The following is a 19,448-nucleotide window of genomic DNA, read 5'->3' as shown; positions in this document are numbered from 1 at the left end:
GTTTTATGTAGAGAGTCAGGGATGGCTTTTGCTTGGGGTTGAAATTTTCAAAACTCTTACATGCTGCAATGTATGACATTGCACTCTATATGATTTTATGAAAATATGCTAATGAGTGTGAATATAATGTAACTGGAGTATGCTTCATGCAAAAGGTCTCCTGTAAGGTATCATTACAAAGCTTATAATCTATTGAGTGTGGTCATCCAATTTGTATAAATGTATCATTCTTGTATCTGAAACTAGACATATGAAATATAACTCTGAAGTCCTATTGTGTGGGCCATTAATGATAGCTTGGAATCTTGATGGCTCCTATTAACCAGGACAATTAGTTGTAAATGGCTCTGTTTACTTGTAAGTCTTCCTGTATATGTGTATGCTGGCAAGTGGATAATGAAGTCTTACAGTGACATGTGATCATGTCACCTGAACTAGAATCTATCTTTAACCTGGTGCTTTTCCACTGAGAAGAAGGGGTGGGAACCCAGAGAGGGGCAAAGGATTCCCGCCTTGTGCAAAAGATATATAAGGCAGTTGAACAGAATAAAGAGGGCTGCAATCATGAGAAATCCCCTAGCTACCACCTGAGCTGGAACAAGGGCTGTACTAGGGGAAAGGATTGGGCCCAGACTAGAAAGGAGTCTAGTCTGTGAAAGATGCTTATTGGAACATTTCTGAGGGTGAGGTTTCATCTGTAATCAGTTTCTTACTGTATTAGGCTTCGACTTGCATGTTTTTGTTTTATTTTGCTTGGTAATTTACTTTCTTCTGTCTGTTATTACTTGGAACCACTTAAATCCTACTTTTTATATTTAATAAAATCACTTTTTGCTTATTAATAAACCCAGAGCAAACAATTAACACTTGGGGGGGGGGCAAACAGCTGTGCATATCTCTCTATCAGTGTTATAGAGGGTGAACAATTTATGAGTTCACCCTGTATAAGCTTTATACAAGTAAAACGGATTTATTTGGGGATTTCGATCCCATTGGGAACTGGGTGTCTGGGTGCTAGAGACAGCAGCACTTCTTAAGCTGTTTTCAGTTAAGTCTGCAGCTTGTGGGGGACATGGTTCAGACCTGAGTCTGTGTTGGAGCAGACTGGCATGTCTGGCTCAGCAAGACAGGCTTCTGGAGTCCTAAGCTGCCAGGGAAAACGGGCTCAGAGGTAGTCTCAGCACATCAGGTGGCAGTCCCAAAGGGGGTCTCTGTGACTCAACCCATCACACAGTGGTTCTGTGCTTAATGTCTGAACCCCAGTGAAATAACTGGGCCTACTGCACATGACATAGGGTGACCAGATGTCCCAATTTTATAGGGACAGTCCTGATATTTTGGGCTTTGTCTTATATAGGTGCCTATTACCCCCCACTCTCTGTCCCAATGTTTCACACTTGCTGTCTGCTCACCAGAGTGGCATTTAAAAAAAAAAATCCTATAGGTGAAGGTGAAAGTATTTGACATTGGCAGCCATAGAGCTCGAATAGCTACTACTATGGTTAGTTGAAAACCAAACTCAGCAGCAATAGAAACTCCTGCAACAACTGACAATTCACCAGCAGTAATTGATAGAGGGTGCCATCCTGTAACAGCAGATAATGGCAGTGCTGGAACTTCCTGTTCAGGCAACATCCCTGCCTTCAAGACACACTGGTGTAGTCCCCAGACTATCGCTGATGACACCATCTCTGATCACAATGCTCCCTGAGGACAATCTGGAATCATTTCTTGTACCTTTTTAGAAGGTGACCCTCAAGGGTATGTGCACTCATAGGGATGGGTTGCAGAGCGTTTTTTCATAGAAGCTCATTAAGACTAGAATTCCTTCCTACTCTTCATCAGCTGGAGCCGAAGTGTGGTGGGTTTTTTTTAGAGGAGAGACTTGTTAACTCTGAAATCTAGATGGAATATCTGCCCATGGTGTTGGGGGTCAGGTCTAGGCAGAGAGAACTAGATTGGGGTGTGGATGGACATTTGTGGTTGATCTGTCAGCTAAAACCACCTCCATGAATACAGCACTATAAGAATCATTGTGACTTTGACTCTTGATGTTGGAAATCCCACTGGATCCGTGGAAAGGCATACAAGAGGGCACCAGAACACTGCAGAAGGAATGTGTCCAGAAATGACCCTGGACACACAACTATCTCTGGAACTAAAATTCTGGCATTGACATTGGTGGTGAACATGTCTATCACTGGGGTTCCCATACACGGGAATACTGTCTCTGTGGTAGACTTCCACAAGGATCACTCACCTATGGCAATGGCTCTCTGCTCAGGAAATCTGCCAAGTTGTTGCTGACACCTGGGAGGTAGAGCGCCATAGTTGTCTTATGTAGGTGGCACTATGTCAAGATGTTGATGGTTTCCTGGCAGAGAGGAGACAAGCATGGTTTAACTTAATTCAACCCAGTTTATTCTTAATTCTGTATAGTTATTCACGGGGATATGCTAGAGAAACCAATGGAGAAATCAATGGAGCAACAAATGTTTGGATTCCACAGTATTTTGGTTGTATGTTGCCTGTTCTCTGCTATACTGCACCAGCCCTTTAGAAAGCATCACTCTACATTTTGTATTAGAAATCAGTAATCACATGCTACGAGGAGGCTCATCTTTCTGATGTGCCAACTCAGTGCAGTGGGAGACCGTTTGAAAGTGATGGTGTATTCCAAGTTGAATTTAAAAGAGATGATTATACTACTGATATTGAATAGGGGAGTGTGAAGGGACTAAAAATATCACTTTCAGATTTCTGTTTTCAAATGATTTGCTCACTAGAGCAGCAGTGGGATGAATTATTTTACATGTGAAGGAAAAATTTCCTCTTAATGATTTGTGAAAATAACATTTCCTTTTGTGCTATAAAGAATAGTGTTAGTGCAACTAGAGACTTAACTGAACATCCAGAATATATAAGAACATTCACCTTTGAGGAAAAACACAGCACTTTCCTTTATCAAGAAAAATAAAGATATGCAAATCCTCAATGTCCATTTTAAAATCTGAAAAACCTGCAGAAAGGTGCACTGTAAATATAGCAGTGGGTTTTCAGAACCAGGAGGTAGCTGGGTAAAAGAATTTTCAGGTGACCTTACCCTCATTCACCAGCTGTAGCTGAGTTTCATGAGGCAGAGGAGTTGGCTAGAGAAAGAGCTCTTCTAGGCACCCTACCCTGCCATTTTTAGATCTCTGAATCTACTTATTTGTACTTCTAATTTAAAATGCCTGTCCCAAGGTCTAGGTTTTTGTTTGTTATGCAAGCCTTGCTCCTTTTCTTTTAAGCAGCTCCCAGATAACAAGTGGCCATTGTGTTAGGTCTGCTTGTGTGCTCAGGAGCTCAGAGATGGTTCTAGAGACAGGGTGTGGTGGTGAGTTGTTGTTTTGGTTTTTGTTTTTTTGTTGTTTTTTTTTGAGAGAGAGAGAGAGAGAGAGAGAGAGATGGTTCCCAAAATCGCCACTATAGCACTCTGCTTTCATAATGGTTTCTCGGGGTGTACAACAGATGACTACATTACACAGCCTCAACTCCACAAGGGCACAGACCCCACAATGAAGGATGAAACAGCAGTAGCTCAATGCACACAAGAATTTTAGTGTGCATCAGCAGGATCCGGACAGTTGGCATGCAGCAAGCTGCAGTATTATAGATTTACACCGCAGCTTGCTGCACAGAAAGTGCGTGTGTAGATATGCCTTCAATCCCTAAGCACAGTTGGGTGTTGGCCAGAGAGAAAAAGTATACAGCAAGTATCTTAAGAGCCTGGAAACAAGTCTTTTGAGAGCTATTTCCAAGACATGTCTCTTTACTGAGAGCCTTGTGTGCAGTCAGCTAAATTTATAGACAGTTAGCATTTTTTCCCCTTAAAAAAGAAGGGGGGGCTGGGTGGGAGGACAAAGGAATTGGAAGCATTTCTTCTGGAGTACAACAATAGTTATGCTATGTATTTATATGCCTTTGCCACTTATAGCATCAGAAAATCTTCCAAATATTTAAAAATAGAAATCAATCTGTTTCTGTCTCTCCCTGCCTGGCCTGTAGATTAGCTTAATTAGTTTATAAGGGTTTTGACTGTTTTGTCTGTGTGGGAAAAAATAAAAAGAGGAAAATCTAAGTCAAAGACTTTTGCATTTAATTCTTAAGAGACTAGTTCCATGGTTCTCTTCACTTGTGGGAGAGCATTGGGGTGGCATATCTAAATATTTAGATGGATATAACCACCACCACCACTGAAAAAATATTGGTTCTGTGTGCTGTGTAAGGTACAGTAGAACCTGTGTTACAATCAGGTTGGGAATGGAGGTTGTTTGTAACTCTGAAATGTTTGTAACTGAACAAAACTTTATGGTTGTTCACTTAGAAGTTTACAACTGAAAACTGACTTTAAGAAAAAAGGAAAAAAGTTTCAGAGCTGTATTTAGTAGTTTACGTTTAACACCGTACTGTTCTGTATTTGCTTCCCCCCTCCCCGTCTTTGCTGCTGCCCGATTGTGTACTTCCTGTTCCAAATGAGATGTGTGGCTGACTGGTCAGTTCGTAACTCTGGTGTTCTGAACTCTAGGTTCTATGGTAGACCTAACCATATTCTGTCCCTGAACTAAGCTGCACCCTTAGTTTTCCAAAGCTGTAGCCTTGCTTGGGAAAAAGTTAGGTCCATATACACTACAAGATAAGTGTGTTAACTATGTTAGGGGACAATAATTTTGTACAAGTCCCAAGTCCCCCAGTTATTATAGTGTAGATAGTTCCTCAGATGCATTCTACAGTCGTTACCTTACACTGCCTGAGTCAATTAATTTTAGAATTAACTCTGCTCATATATTTTGAAAGTGAATGGCAATGTAGGGCAATTCCTCATTTGCTTTACATTAAAAATATGGAAGATACACAATGACATACACACGATGCCAAATCAACACATTTATTGTATTTTGTAATCCACAAGTGCAAATCTAGCAACAAGTCAGTTTAGCAAATTACAACACACAGAAGGAAATGTAATGTAAATGCTAAGAACACTGACAAAGTAACTTAAAGAGCAGCAAAAAAGGCTTCTCAAGTAAAAACAAAACCACCCTTTTCTAATCTTATCTAAAATGTACTACACCCATGTCAGGAATGTTTCTAAACATATAGCCAGCTCTTCTGGAATTAATAGTTTGCATTATTCAGTGTGCAAATGGCTGGTCTAAGCTCCTTATCAACTGATGGTATTTTGGTTCCTAAAGCAAATTCTGCCCATTTGCTCCAGGTTTAAATATAGTGCCAGTACCACAGTTTTAATAGGGTTGCTGTATTTGTATTACAAATTTAAGAATATATATATAATTTTTTTTAAAAATGAAGTCCAATTTCAGTATATTATAATGTACATAATTCTACATGAATCCAAATAGGGCATTATAGATACTTTAAAAAGTTTAATAAAATTCTTGCAACAGATGACAAAAAACTTTCAAGTCACCTATGTAATTTTTAAATTTATCTTTAAAGTACTGCATATATACTTTAGAGTTGTGTATAAAATAGAAAGCATTCCCATTAGGAAGATATTGCAATGTAATTAATGATTTCCCCTACCACTTAGTAGCCAAGGGACAAGGTATATGCTTAACTTTTGCTTTTAAGAAAAGCAAAATATTGCTTTAATTTGTGATCAGGTGTTAATTACAAGTTTAAGCCCAAAAGAAAGATGGAAACAGTTTGTCTGTGGGAGGTTAAATGAGAAATTTAGTTGGACTTTTTTTCTGTCAACAATTCTTGATTCTTCTCTTTCTCTTGATATGAAACATACTGATAATCTGTACCAAAGATTCTATCCCACCATGTGAAGGTTGAAGCATAGTTGCCAATAAAGTTCATGTGATGGAAATCATGAAAACGAGCCCCAGCATAGAAGGGAACTAGATGCAGGGGGTTTAGAGGAATATCGTAGCCACTAGAGAGAAAAAACAAAAACAGAATTAAAATACTGAACCATAATGTTTTTAACATTTTGTTTATAAACACAAACAAAGCCAGGCACCACAGATTACTTCTCAGACTGAAAAATGAAAGCCAAAACACCCAAAACATCACTACAATGATGAATATAGAAGAAAGTCTTTTGTGTGGCATCTGAGCCAGAATGTCCAGTACCAGGTTGAGAAACACATTAAATGTAGCTAAAAATCTCAACATTTAAGTAGTACTGCAGAAAGGAAAGGGAAATGACATTAAAGGATTTCAACATGTTCACATTTTGTTGGACTAGAAAGCATATTACTCCACCTAGTGGCAAGATAGTGTCTAGATTTGATTTTGCTATAATATTCCTGTCATCCCATGCCTGTTAGTGTGACCACTTCGGGAAAAATGTCCACTGACAGTTGTGGCTTCTATCTGCTGTTCACATTGAAATGCACTACTTCGATTTAGTTTCATCCATTTTTATTTTATTTATGCTGCTGTAGCGTTGCATTCTTCAGTTCATAAGGCATATAACAGCTTCCCTCAAATGGAAGTGAAGTAAAAATCACAGAAAATGTTAAAATTGATACAATGAAGCTATTTGGCCACCTGAAGAATGGGTCACTGTTCTAACCTATAATATTTTATACCATTCTTGATCTTTTAGTTCTTGCCTGTAAGTATATTACTACATTGAGATTAGGTTAATTAAAAACAAGTAAAGATTGCTCTCCAAGCCCCACAGAAGATTTAGGAAAATGTAGACTGTCATTATGGACCACCACCTACAGGCAATTTTTCCTGGGAGCTGAACTGGGGCCCCTTAGGCTAAGCAAGCATTGGTTCTCCAAGATAAGCCTTTCTGCACAGGCAAGCCTATTGACAGAGAAGTTTAAGATATATTACCTTGAGGTCCCCCTCCATTTTAGTAAAATAAAACCTCACTTATTTCATATGTTAACAAACATTAGGTAATTTGTGTACTAAATATCCAATTTTCTCTCTCAGGCTCTAAGTTCAATCTTGAGAGCTTCACTGGTGTCCGAGATTTACCTTTCCTAAAAACTGAGATCACAAAATGTATAATCCTGCCACTAATCTCACAAACTGTGTTTCTAGTAGATGCTTTCTGAAGTTGTTTTAGTGAGAGCCCTATTTTCCCACCCAAGGAGTTTTGTTATTAACATTGCCAAAACAGAACAACAATTATTATTTTGAAAAGGACAAATGGCCAACTACAATACTGAAATGAAAGAAGCACTACAATCCTCCTCTGGCTGTTGTACACTGTGGACTTCTATTTGTAGTGTGGTAAAGAGCCTCCTAGTATCTCATATATACTAGCACAAAGATAGGTGGAAGAGCAGAGTATGGAAAAATCACTAACACGGAATGAGAGGATTTTACCTGTGTACATCAATGGTTTCCATTAAGCGACATATTACCCAGGCCCACAGAAGAATCATATGGTTACAGAAAACAATAATGCCAATGAAAAAACCAGTTCCAAGGATAAGCGTTTCCAGTGGATGTGCATACTCTGCTTGCATCCCAAATGGAGACTGGGAGGAAAAGAAAAACACACACAGTAAGCACTTTTCTGTAGTATGTCAACACACTCAAGAGTCAGACCAGTTTAGAACAGAGATAACGGTAAATAGGATGGTCTTGCAGACAGGGCACTCAAGAGACTGGGGTTCAATCCCTGGTTCATCCACTGGCTATATAGGGGCACATGATCAAGTGCTTCAGTCCCCCAGGAGTGTTCCCTAACCTCAGTGGGAAGGACAAAAACCATTGATGATTTTGAGTCACTCCAGTACTACAGTGATGACAACCTTGCAAATAAATAAAAGAAAGCTTGCCATTTCTATATATTAGTTAATAATGGTAGGAAACATGTTTCCCTGGCCATTATCAACTTCCCTGAACCAGAAATTAGTAGTAAAATCAAATGATCTCATTATGGCAATTACAGCAAGTTTTTGTGAAAGCCTTAAAATTTTAAATACCTTCCACAACACAGGAATACATGAGTTTATATAAATTTGTATCTATTAATAGTTCTTCAGCTTGTAATATTAATAACATTATTCATAATGTATTGCTGGATCAAAACTGTGATTGGACAACTGCCAACCAGAATCAGTAACGTGAAATCAAAGCAGTTCTCAAAAGGAAGAATGTGGACCCCTTTTTGTCCCTTAGGGACCAACGAGGTCTAAAGTAAGGAAGTGAAACAGTGAATAGGTGATCTTACCATAGGTAAGATGGTAAGGGCCTAAGAGTATTTAAAGGATCATATACATCACATATTAGACAGTATCATATAAGCAATATAATTGTTGGCCTAGTGCAGTTAATAAGACCTTTGAATAACCTTTTCGGAAGTAAAAAGTGCAGACACAGCCTTTTTGGCTTACTAGATATCCTGTTCAGTTTTTGGACTGTCCCAGGTTTGGGTACAGTAGACCTGCCAGATATAATAAGTATAAAAAAAGCAGAGTTCCCAAACTCCCTCTCAAATAATAAAATTAATAGCTTTGTTATTGCTAATAAGTAGATAAATGTTATATAACCTGTTGTGTAATGCAGAATTTCATATTTGGTCATAAATTATTATATAACAAATCAGAATAGGGTGTTGATAAAAGTAGAATGCCATCCTGGGTACAAAAAAAAAAGCACCGAGACTTAAGTGTTTGTTTATGTACAGCCTTGTGTTTGTGTACATGCAGCCAATTCATTGTCCTATCACCCCTAACTGATCACTGGGTGTGGCATTCTGTACTGATGCTGAAATAAATAAATTGATCTTTAAATATTCATGGTAAATAGGCCCAATGGCCTGTGATGGGATGTTAGATGGGGTGGGATCTGAGTTACTACAGAGAATTCTTTCCTGGGTATCTTGCTGGTGAATCCTGCCCATATGCTTAGGGTTCAGCTGATCGCCATATTTGGGGTCGGGAAGGAATTTTCCTCCAGGGCAGATTGGAAGAGGCCCTGGAGGTTTTTCGCCTTCCTCTGTAGCATGGGTCATAAGTGACTTGCTGGAGGATTCTCTGCTCCCTGAAGTCTTTAAACCATGATTTGAGGACTTCAATAGCTCAGACATAGGTGAGAAGTTTATTGCAGGAGTGGGCGGGTGAGATTCTGTGGCCTGCATTGTGCAGGAGGTCAGCTTAGATGATCATAATGGTCCCTTCTGACCTTAATATCTATGAATCTATAAACCTGTTCCTTGGATTCGAACCTGGAGTTCGCAAGTGGCTATTGTCTGCTACACCAAACAGCGGTTGTCTGTTTGCTAAGTTCATAAGGTAACCTGTGGACCTAGTTGGTGGTCCTGAAACATCCTTACAAAATAAGGATGCTATATAAAAATATACTAATTCACCACATCCAAGTTCAGGAAATACAACACTAAAAACAGTTTTGAAGAAGAACACTGTCAACTTGAATTTTTTAAGACTACTTTTGGAATGAAGCTCTTTTTAATTAGTATGTCCTGAACACTTTTTTTTTTTTTTTAAATCCTTAAGAGTGCATAGGGTTTTGTGGCCCTACTGCTGTTTATTATAAGGATCTTTTTAGGACTGTACAAGACAAACAATTAAAGTGACTATATTTAGAATGTTAATTGCCCAAACCAACCTTGCAGCTATAGTAATCTTACCGTACAATAAAGATTATGGCATAGTAATTATAAAGATAACTATAATCTTAGTGAAACTTATAACAGGCTACAAATCTTCTAACAAATGTGATTGTCAATTTGACAGTATGTCATTAAATACAACAAATGAATAATCAAGTAGACAGTCACCATCCTGACAGTCAGATGATAAAAGGTGGGTATCAGAACACGGCTGCCATTTGAGTGAAAGGGAGAGAAGAGACAAAGAGTTGTTACAAGACATGTTCTGTTAGATCTATGATATCTGGGTTAATTTAATAGTTATGGAACCACCCAGAAGTCATTTAAACACAGTTACAAATACTAGGGTAATGGATATAAGAAAAAACTAGCTAGGTGTAAAATATTTTGTAAGATTGGCTGTTCTCCCTATTTCCAAATGGACGCAAGATCTATTTAAATGTGCTTGATTAATACAGTGTTTATTGTCAGCATCCTGGTTATATTAAACACATAAGGTTGAAATCATTAAAGTAGTACATACTATGAACTCATGATGAACTTTATGGATGTACTTGTATATTCTCTTGTGATGCAAGAGTCTATGCAAGAAATAGTGCCAGGCATCCTCAATCACTGCACATCCAAAACACTGGGCAAGTAGCATGTACCTTTAAAAAAAATATATATATATATACTGTTAGCGATAGCAAGATTAAAATATATGAAAGAAATAGTATTTTTCTTTGCTAACGGGCCAAATCCAGGATGTATGCGCAGGGAAAGGCTCTGGAAACTTGGGATGTACATTTAACTTTAAAGTACAGTTAATGATCAGATAATATGCACTATGAGCACATGTATATGCTGTTAACAGCTCTTTTATTGATCTACTACTAACAAATACCACTGAATATAGTACCTAAAATTGTACATATATTTATTTGCTAACAAAACATAATATATGTACCATTTTAAGTACTATACTCAGTGGTAAGTGTCAGCAGATCAATGAAAGAGCTGTTAAATGAGTTAACATGCAATACTGCAAGCTTCTTAGTTTGGCCATGACACACGTGTGTGCGCTCTCACACTAACACACACCTGCATACTAACACACTGCAGTTATATAAAGAAAAAAAAAGCAGCATTAGCACTAGAAAGGAGATAACTTAGTACCCTGCAAGAAACTGTGAAAAAATATAGAAAATTACTGTATGTAATATTTCTCCTGACACTAAAACTAGTAAAAGAGGCACTTAAACATAAGGTTTGTGATTTAAAAATGTATTAGTTTGCAGACAGAAGAGTGTGCACATGGTACAGTCTCTTTCCTGAAGTACATAATACAGTATGTGGGTAACGCTTCATCATGTTATTTCTGGAAATGAACCAGATGGCTCAAAAAACATTAGACGCTTGCATATACAAGGGTGCTCACGAGCCCACAGATGGTGTCTTAACTTCCAGCCACACTGTATCCCTTTTTGGATTTAGTTTTTCAAATCCTCCCCCTTCGGGATTTGAACAATATTGCAGGCATTAGGCACAATATCAAATATAGGATCCTAGCCTGGTCCCATTATTGCAACTGGATAAACTTCAGTGAGAACAAGATTGGGTCTATGAATTACACATTCGTTCAAAACAATCACATGACTGTGCAGCACACTAAGTTCCCTAGCAGCTGGGAACATTTCACAGGTACTGTCATCGGTTCTTCCAACAGAGAGTTAAAACAGAAGTACAAATAACATTTCAATGGTTTCTACCTACCATCTTGGCATCCTTTCCCAGTCATAAGGGATATTGAAGTACTCTGTGAAATAGTAGGTACCACATATCAGAGGAAGCTGAATACAGAAGTGATTGAAGAGAAGCGTTTTTAAACACTTCCACTGCTTCTCCCACGTTTCTGGTTTATCCTAGGAAAAAGAAATTTCCAATCATCAGTCCTAGTATGCAATATCATTGCAGAAGTACAGAAAGTAATTCTGAAGATTTGGCTTCAAGCTACAATAGAAAAAAGAAAAGCATTCACTGAATTTCCTACTTTGCCAAGCTATGCTTTAGTATTACAGACACGTAGTGCTGTAATAAACTAGCTAGTCTTTAGGTCTACCACTGGTCTCTACTGGATAGACCTGTTCAACTGTGTTTGATATATACTGTATTGCTAAAAGCTGATAAATATTTTCCTTTACTCAGTAGTAGGGGCCTGTGCTTTTGGAGAAAGTTCTGACCACCAAGTAGTTCTAAGTAGTCTGTGTGTGCATAACAAGTGAGAATTGTAAAATCTTAGGTGGTCACATTTGTTACATAACATACAACCATATTTTTAGGTGTTAGAAGTACATATGCAGTAAGTTAAGGATCCACTACATCCTAGGTGATTTTCACTCTTTTAGTGAGTTTAAGTCAACTCGTCACATTATAAAGAAAGAGGTGCAAATGAACAGACTGATGGATTAATTAGGTGACCTGAAAAAAGTATAAACAAGAAGCAAAAGCCTGAAAGAAAGTGGAGTTTCCAAAAATTCTTTTTACCTTCATAAAAGAAAGAAAAACAAATCAGGTCTTGTCTACCCTGGAAGATTATGGGCCACTGGAGAGCTAGCAGGATGACATCACAGCATCTGTCAAGTGAGAACTGACTGAGATGAACGACTTAAGTGAAACTATTTGTTTTTGTTGACATCTATTTAACTCTATCACTACATTAACCTGGGGACAGAGGGGGAGAAAAATCACCTAAAATTTAGCATCCCACCAATTTAAAGACTGCGAAAATTCCTAAACCACATAAAAAGAGATTGCCGGTTTTGCTGGAGAATGTGTATGGATAGGGTGACCAGATGTCCCAATTTTATAGGGACAGTCCTGATGTTTGGTTTTTTTTTTCTTTTATAGGCTCCTATTACCCCCCTGCAACCCCCCACCCTCTGTCCCAATTTTTCACACTTGCTATCTGGTCACCCTAGGTGTGGAGGTGAAGGCAAACCCAATAATTTTCATATTCTTTAAAAAAATGTGAAACCATTCTCTGCTTCTTACATATGTCAGTAAACTGGCAAGTTATTTTTCTCCCACTTGCAACTCAGCTTTCAATTAACTTAATAAAGTCTCAATGACTAAACATGAGATTATTTTAATCTCGTGTTAGACTGAAATGATTGTTAAATAACCCTTTTGTGCCTCCAAAGAAAGTATGGTCAGCCCAACGCAAATTCTACAGTCTCAGTTTTCAATCACCTGGAAAGTAGGTTCCTAAGCAGTTTCTATTGGCTGGTAGATAAAAAAAAATAGATGTGAGAGGAAGACACCAAAAGGGACTGGAGAGAGAACTGTTTGGAGGTGGGGGTGTCAAAGGATACAGGCACATTGGGAAAGAGCAGAGGCAGGGCAGTACAGTTCAGAGTGATGACAAGTCAGTGTATTTCTGAGGGTGGAATTTGGGTCTCTCTCATATATCTCAAGGTGTAATTATTTTCTTTTTAATACAAATTCCTTTGTGTTGTATTGTTTTTTCTATCCTAGAACCTTTAAAGGTAGGTCACATTAGTGACCAAAACTAAAATTAACTAAAGCAACCTGATTTTACAGGGGTTTGGCCACAAATCATTCCAATTCATTATTTTATTTTTTTAAATGTAACTTCCAAGTTCGCATTGCAGTCATACAAAACTCATGGATGACTTCACCACTTGCAAGAGAGTTATTATCCAAGACTCATTCAGATAAAACTATACCATGCCAACATATGCACTTCTCCACTACATTTTCATTACACACACACACACACACACACACATTTGGACGAATGCAAGGATACAAAGAGATGCTGGGAATTAAAGTCTGTTGCAAGGATGTGTGGGATAGATCACAGCTATGACATCTATATTTACTTAATATTTTCCAACCAAATTATGTAAACATTTATATACTTAAGTTTCACAAGAATTTTTCAACACTCACTGTCATAGACAAGTTTGATTTTAAATCCAGTCCTTAATATGAACATGTAAGTCAGGCAAGTGTAGAAAACAATCACCAGGTTGCATTGGATGGGCAGATTACCTGTATTATGGAATGAAATTCACTCAGTGTGGACAGCTTGCTCAGTGTTTTCTGTATTACAGAAACTTTGCATTGCCCCTTCAAGGGGATTTGGGTGGAGATGTCCTGCAGGGAAGGCCCGAGGTGTGGCCCCCATCTTGGAACTTAAGAAGCCAACATATGGGAGTACTAGGGCAGGGGAGAGGTTTACAGCAGTGATATTGACTGTGCAAATGGCTCTTTAATATCCTGCTGCAAAGAACTGCAGGAGACATATTAAAGTTATTAGCCAACAGTAAAAGCATCCTGATTATTAACCAATGTTATCAACTTGCACTAAGTTATTAACTTATTTGCTGAGACGATATATACACACACTTTACATATAAAAACTAAATATTTCCTCTGTCATACTATTTAAATCTAGTACACTACAGTACTATAGTAAATGAAACAATCAATTCATACTACTGTGGCTCTTTTGGGTAATGTTGATCACTTTGATCACTATTTTGGTTCCTGAACCCTTGAAGTCCGAGTATCACTGGGCTACGGGATCCAGATTTATACTTAGCCAAGAGCCCAAATCTTCCACACACAGGTATGTAGCCTCTATTCCACTTTGTGTAACGGAACAGTGATTGAAGAGGCTGTGCTGCAAAGTTGTCCTTTGCATTCACTTTGAGAACAATGGATCCCTTCCCCTCCCACAAAGCTGAAGGAGTTCCATCACCAACCCCAATAACCTGTGGCTTTATATAGGTGGAAGTGAAGTGTGTGAGCCTCCCATAAAATATATAGACTAGCATATCAAGAACAGATGTTTCTACATTCTAAGATTCCTGACCATTTGTAAAATACGAAGTTAGAATATCACATAATTTGTACAAAAAACAAAGCAACCAGAAACCTGTGCAATTCAAAATTCTTTGTCTTACCTGCTGAATTTTATACTTTTGCATATAAGGTATAAACTGAAATATAAATCCAGGTAGACAGAGCAAAAAGTAGGAAAGTTCATGAATTATGAGTGATCCCCATGTTGCAATCTGGAACTTGGTGTAATTGTCCAGCATATAGTTCCAAGCATTTTTAAATGGTTGCTGCAGTGGATTGTCAGGCAAGAAAGAGTCGATGTATTCCACAGCCAGGTAAGCGGAGTTCAGGATGTCAACACTCTCATTCACTGCCATTGTTCAAATATAAAAAACTTCACACTTGCAGTTGCTCTGCAGAATTCTAGAAACAGCCTATAAATTTTAAAAGGTAAAATTGAATTTGTTACTGACAAATTGATGCTGTTCAAACAGCCATCTACTTCAATTAAAAAAAAAAGGTTACATTAAGGGTTAAGAAGGACACTGTAAAAATACATTGTACTTTAAAAAAAGCACAAAACTATGATGTAAACAGAATCAACAGGTTTAATCCTACAGTTAAACTGAAATCAGATCAAGTGAGTAGAGGGCTAAAGGATAAACTCAAACAGGGGAGTGCACAAGGGAGGGCAAGCAGAGGCATGGGCTCTCCCCAATAATCGGCAGGGTCACAGAGCTCCTCCAGCCCCTCCAAAAGTGGTCAACATAAGAACGGCCATACTGGCTCAGAACAAAGGTCCATCTAGCCCAATATCCTGTCTTCCAACAGTGGCCAATGCCAGATTCCCCAGAGGGAATGAACAGAATAGGTAATCAAACAATCCATTCCCTGTTGCCCATTCCCAGCTTCCGGCAAACAGACGCTAGGGATACCATCCCTGCCCATCCTGGCTAATAGCCATTGATGGACCTATCCTCCATGAATTTTTCTAGTCTTGGCCTCCACAAGATCCTCTGGCAAGGAGTTGCATAGGCTGACTGCGCATTGTGTGAAGAAATACTTCTGTTTGTTTAAAACCTGCTGCCTATTAATTTATATTAGTGACCCCTAGTTCAGGTGTTATGAGTAAATAACACTTCCTTATTTACTTTCTCCACACTTGTCATGATTTTATAGACCTCTAGCATATTCCCATTTAGTCATCTCTTTTCCAAGCTGAAAATCCCAGTCTTATTAATCTCTCCTCATATGGAAGCCATTCCATACCCCTAATCATTTTTGGTGCCCTTTTCTGAACCTTTTCCAATTCTAATATATCTTTTTTGAGATAGGGTGACCACATCTGCACGCAGTATTCAAGATGCAGGCATACCATAGGATTTATATAGAGGCAATATGATATTTTCCATCTTATTATCTATCCCTTTCTTAAATGATTCTGGTTTGTTTTTTTTTTGACTGCTGCTGAAGATTGAGTGGATATTTTCAGAGAAATATCCACAATGATTCCAAGATCTCTTTCTTGAGTGGTAACAGCTAATTTAGACCCCATCATTTTATATGTATAATTAGGATTATGTTTTCTAATGTGAATTACTTTGCATTTATCAACATTGAATTTCATCTGCCATTTTGTTGCCTAGTCCCCAGTTTTGAGAGATACTTTTGTAGCTCTTTGCAGTCTGCCGGGGATTTAACTATTTTTAGTAGTTTTGGATCATCTACAAATTTTGCCACTTCACTGTTTACCCTTTTTTCAAATGTAAATTGCTATGTATGCCCCTGAATCCAAATGTTTCTAATAACTGGTTTGGTGGCAAGCCCCTTCAGAGAATCTGTACCTAAACGTCTATCATCATAAACTCTTAATTATTTTAGAAGTGTAACACTGATATCAATCACCATTATAAAATTCTATTCATTCACTAAGCAAAGAGGCTTCTTTTCAAATGTTGAGTAAAGCAACTGATTATTATTTCAACCTTAAACCATTCCTCTAAGAAAACACCCTGGTAAGTAAAATGGCAGTTAGGGAGGTTGATAAAAAATGTTCAGTATACTAAAAGTAGAACTTTTTGTAGTTACATACAGGTGAATTTCTTCAGACTATTCAGTAGTGTTGGTCAACAACTTTCTATCAAATTATCTTGGGAAAAAAACTAGGGGTTTGATTAAATAAGAATTTTCATGGAAAGTACCTGGCTTCCTCAATAACTTTTGATTTTGTTGAAAAACCTTCCCTCTCCCCCGTGATATTTGGCCAAATTTTGTCAGTAAAAACTTGATATTTTAAGCTATTAAAAAAATGAAAATCCCCATGGGTAATGTTTTGGGTAAGAAGTTTAAGCACGGCACGTAATGGAAAAATTACTTGCTTAAGACTATTAAATAGTTTGACTCCTAAACACAAGGATCGTACATGTTACTGCAAACACAGTGTGTATTTCCCCCCTGCAGAACAAAATTATTCAAACTGCAAGATTACTTACTTATCAGAGGCCAAACAATATATACAATTTAGAATCCAATGGCAAAACAAGCCATATGTTAAGTTAGGATGTACTGTACTCACTAGACCCCAAGGCATGATATCTTTTCTTTTATAGTCAAAGGATGAAACAGTTTAGGGCAGATACTCAGGTCTGAGTGGTTCAAGAGCCAAATTAACAATCAACATCACCCAGAAGAGACACAGTAATGTGAATTCATGGTTTGATTTACTGTAGTACTATATATTCCAATGACAGGGGAGTTTAACTAACACACACACACGTTATTTTCACAGTAAAATGACTAACCAAGTATTATTTTTATCAGCTACAACTGGTTAACTACATGGTAAAAACACCCTGAATGGTTAAAAACAACTAAAAATCACAGCGTTTTAACATCATGCGCTAGGAAGAGCCTTGCGATGGGGACAGAGTATCGCTGGCTTAGGGGTTAATTGTAAGGATGTTCCCCCCACCCCCCCTTTTTATTGCAGCACGGCTACACGCCTGGTGACTGGCTCGGTAGGTGGTTCTGACACGAGCAATTTTCACAATCAAATCTGTTCTGACTCTTGGACAAAATTAAAAGCTTGCCAGCAACAGGGCAAGGCAGCCGGCCTCCGAACAGCGCCCAGCCCTGGGCGAGGGGTGCCGGGCACAGTGAGCTCCTCCCGCTGCCAGGAGACCGGAGTGGCAAAGCCCCGCACCCCAACCTTGAGACCCCAGCCCGGGCCGCCCAGCCCCTCACTCACCTGCACAGCGACAGCGACAGCGACAGCCGCTGCCCCTCACGCACTCACCTCACCCGCTTCTCACCCATCAACAACAGCAGCAGCAGCAGCCGCTCCGCGCTCTCCCATTGGCCGCACAAAACCGCTCAGCCGCTTTGATTGGCTCTCGGGCGGGAGCCGGTGCCCGTCAGGCGTGGGGCGGGTGGGGGGGACACAGCGGCCCCACCCGATGATGATTGGTAGAAGGGATGGAGTGAGCATAGTGAGATCTCGGAGCGCAGCCAATGAGGAGCGAGGGAGCCCAGGTGACGGCGAAAACGCCATTAGAAGGAGACGGGCTGAGAGGGCAGCCCCAGGTGGGAAGAAGAGGCGGGGCCGTTACCGTGGTTACTCCTGCAGTTAATCACTTTCCGAAGCGCCGCGGGCGCTTCGTAGCGCTAGGACTCCGCTTTCTACCCACGGAAATTGCTGCTGCCCTCGCCCAGCCTGGGGGCAGCGCCCGGCTCGGACCCGGGCCCCGTGCGCAGGCCGCAGCAGCCCTCGGCGGCCGCTCCCCGCCCGAGGAGGGGGCTGTGGGGGTGATTAACGCGGGCGTAAATGTGGTTGAGAAGAAGACAGCGAGCTTGGTGCGCTCCTGGGGGCTGGGGCGGGGGCCCGGCCAGCCCGCAGCGGCAGGACACCGTGGGAGCCGTGTTTCGGGGGGAGGATAAAGTAACGGGCCCCCGGAAAGCGCTACAGGCACCGGGTTTGCTGCCTCACCCTGAGTCGACCCCAGTGCCATGGGAGTGGGCAAAGCCCAAGAGCTTCAGCCCCAGACAGGGGTCTGGTAACCTGAGCCCTGCTGTCCAGGGCTGAAGCCCTCCAGCTTCAGCTTCTGCCCTGCATGGTGGGGCTTAGGCTTTGGCCCTAGCAAGTCTAAACCAGCTCTGGTGACCCCATTAAAACACAGTCCTGACCCACAGTTTGAGAACTGCTGTTAAGGTCAGAGCCATTGTATAAAATACTATTTGGGCTGTGGGCTTAATAAAGGAATTTCTGCTTAAAATTAGTGTCCTGTCTCCCCTAATAATATTAGTTTCAAATAATTCCAACAGGGTGGTGTCAGGGCCAGCTTCCATGGGGTTCAGGCCCCCCATGGAGCAGGCACAGCGTGGTTCTACTCCGGGCTATCCAGGCAAACACCTGGGTCTACTAGCCCAAGGGGGGAGAGCTGTCCCTGCCTTTTACTAGTGCAGCGGAGGCCCCACTGGAGGGAGCTTGATATTTTCTGTCTCTGCCTCAGCTAGTAGCTTGATGTACGCCTGGCCTGTTTCATACTTCTGACAAGGGAGTTAACACTATTCACAGGGTGTGGCCACTTAGATTTTCTGTCTTTGTGGTTGCTTGTCATGCCTTAAATCGTACTCCTTTGAGAGTCAAGAGGTACTTATCTGTAAAACAGGTCAGCTACCTCTGCTGATTAATTTCAAATTGTCACCATATAGGAAGTAATATTAGGTGTTATTTAACTGGGCATCTATTTACCAGTTACAAAACTACAAATAAGCGCAATATTTCAAATGAGCTTCCCTCTTCCAGTGCTGGGGATTGGCAACTAACACCTAAACCAACACGACTATCTACATTGTCTAAGGTAAATAATTTCAGAGACAATATCAAGACACAAACACTGAATAGCTCTGGCTTGCAGCCACAGCTGGTGAGAAAGAACTGAGGGGTGTTTGGGCCACTCTGACCTTCGTGCCTTCAATAGGG

General features: G+C 39.9%; 1 protein-coding gene across 1 annotated transcript; it reads right to left on the bottom strand.

Annotated features, from left to right (window-relative positions):
- Positions 1 to 4,913: 4,913 nt before the first annotated feature.
- On the bottom strand, positions 4,914 to 17,824 carry MSMO1 (methylsterol monooxygenase 1). Its single transcript, XM_084626726.1, has 6 exons — positions 17,715 to 17,824; positions 14,590 to 14,901; positions 11,372 to 11,520; positions 10,140 to 10,266; positions 7,363 to 7,517; positions 4,914 to 5,944 (listed from the first exon to the last, which is right to left on the bottom strand). Exons 2-6 carry the CDS (start codon positions 14,842 to 14,844, stop codon positions 5,737 to 5,739), a joined length of 894 nt encoding a protein of 297 aa, XP_084482852.1. The 5' UTR covers positions 14,845 to 14,901; positions 17,715 to 17,824; the 3' UTR covers positions 4,914 to 5,736.
- Between the last annotated feature and the right edge of the window lie 1,624 nt (positions 17,825 to 19,448).

Source organism: Lepidochelys olivacea (assembly GCF_965140295.1).
Source record: "Lepidochelys olivacea isolate rLepOli2 genome assembly, chromosome: 4".
Taxonomy (NCBI): domain Eukaryota; kingdom Metazoa; phylum Chordata; order Testudines; family Cheloniidae; genus Lepidochelys; species Lepidochelys olivacea.
The sequence above is the reverse complement of the archived record's forward strand: the minus strand, read 5'-3'. Positions and strand labels throughout refer to the sequence as shown.

Coding starts and splice junctions, on each gene's coding strand:
- MSMO1 (XM_084626726.1), bottom strand. CDS start 14,844: ATGGCAGTGAATGAGAGTGTTGACATCCTGAACTCCGCTTACCTGGCT. Junction 11,521..14,589: donor AAAAGTATAAAATTCAGCAG/GTAAGACAAAGA, acceptor TCTTTTTCCTAG/GATAAACCAGAAACGTGGGA. Junction 5,945..7,362: donor GAAACCATTGATGTACACAG/GTAAAATCCTCT, acceptor TTTTCTCTCTAG/TGGCTACGATATTCCTCTAA.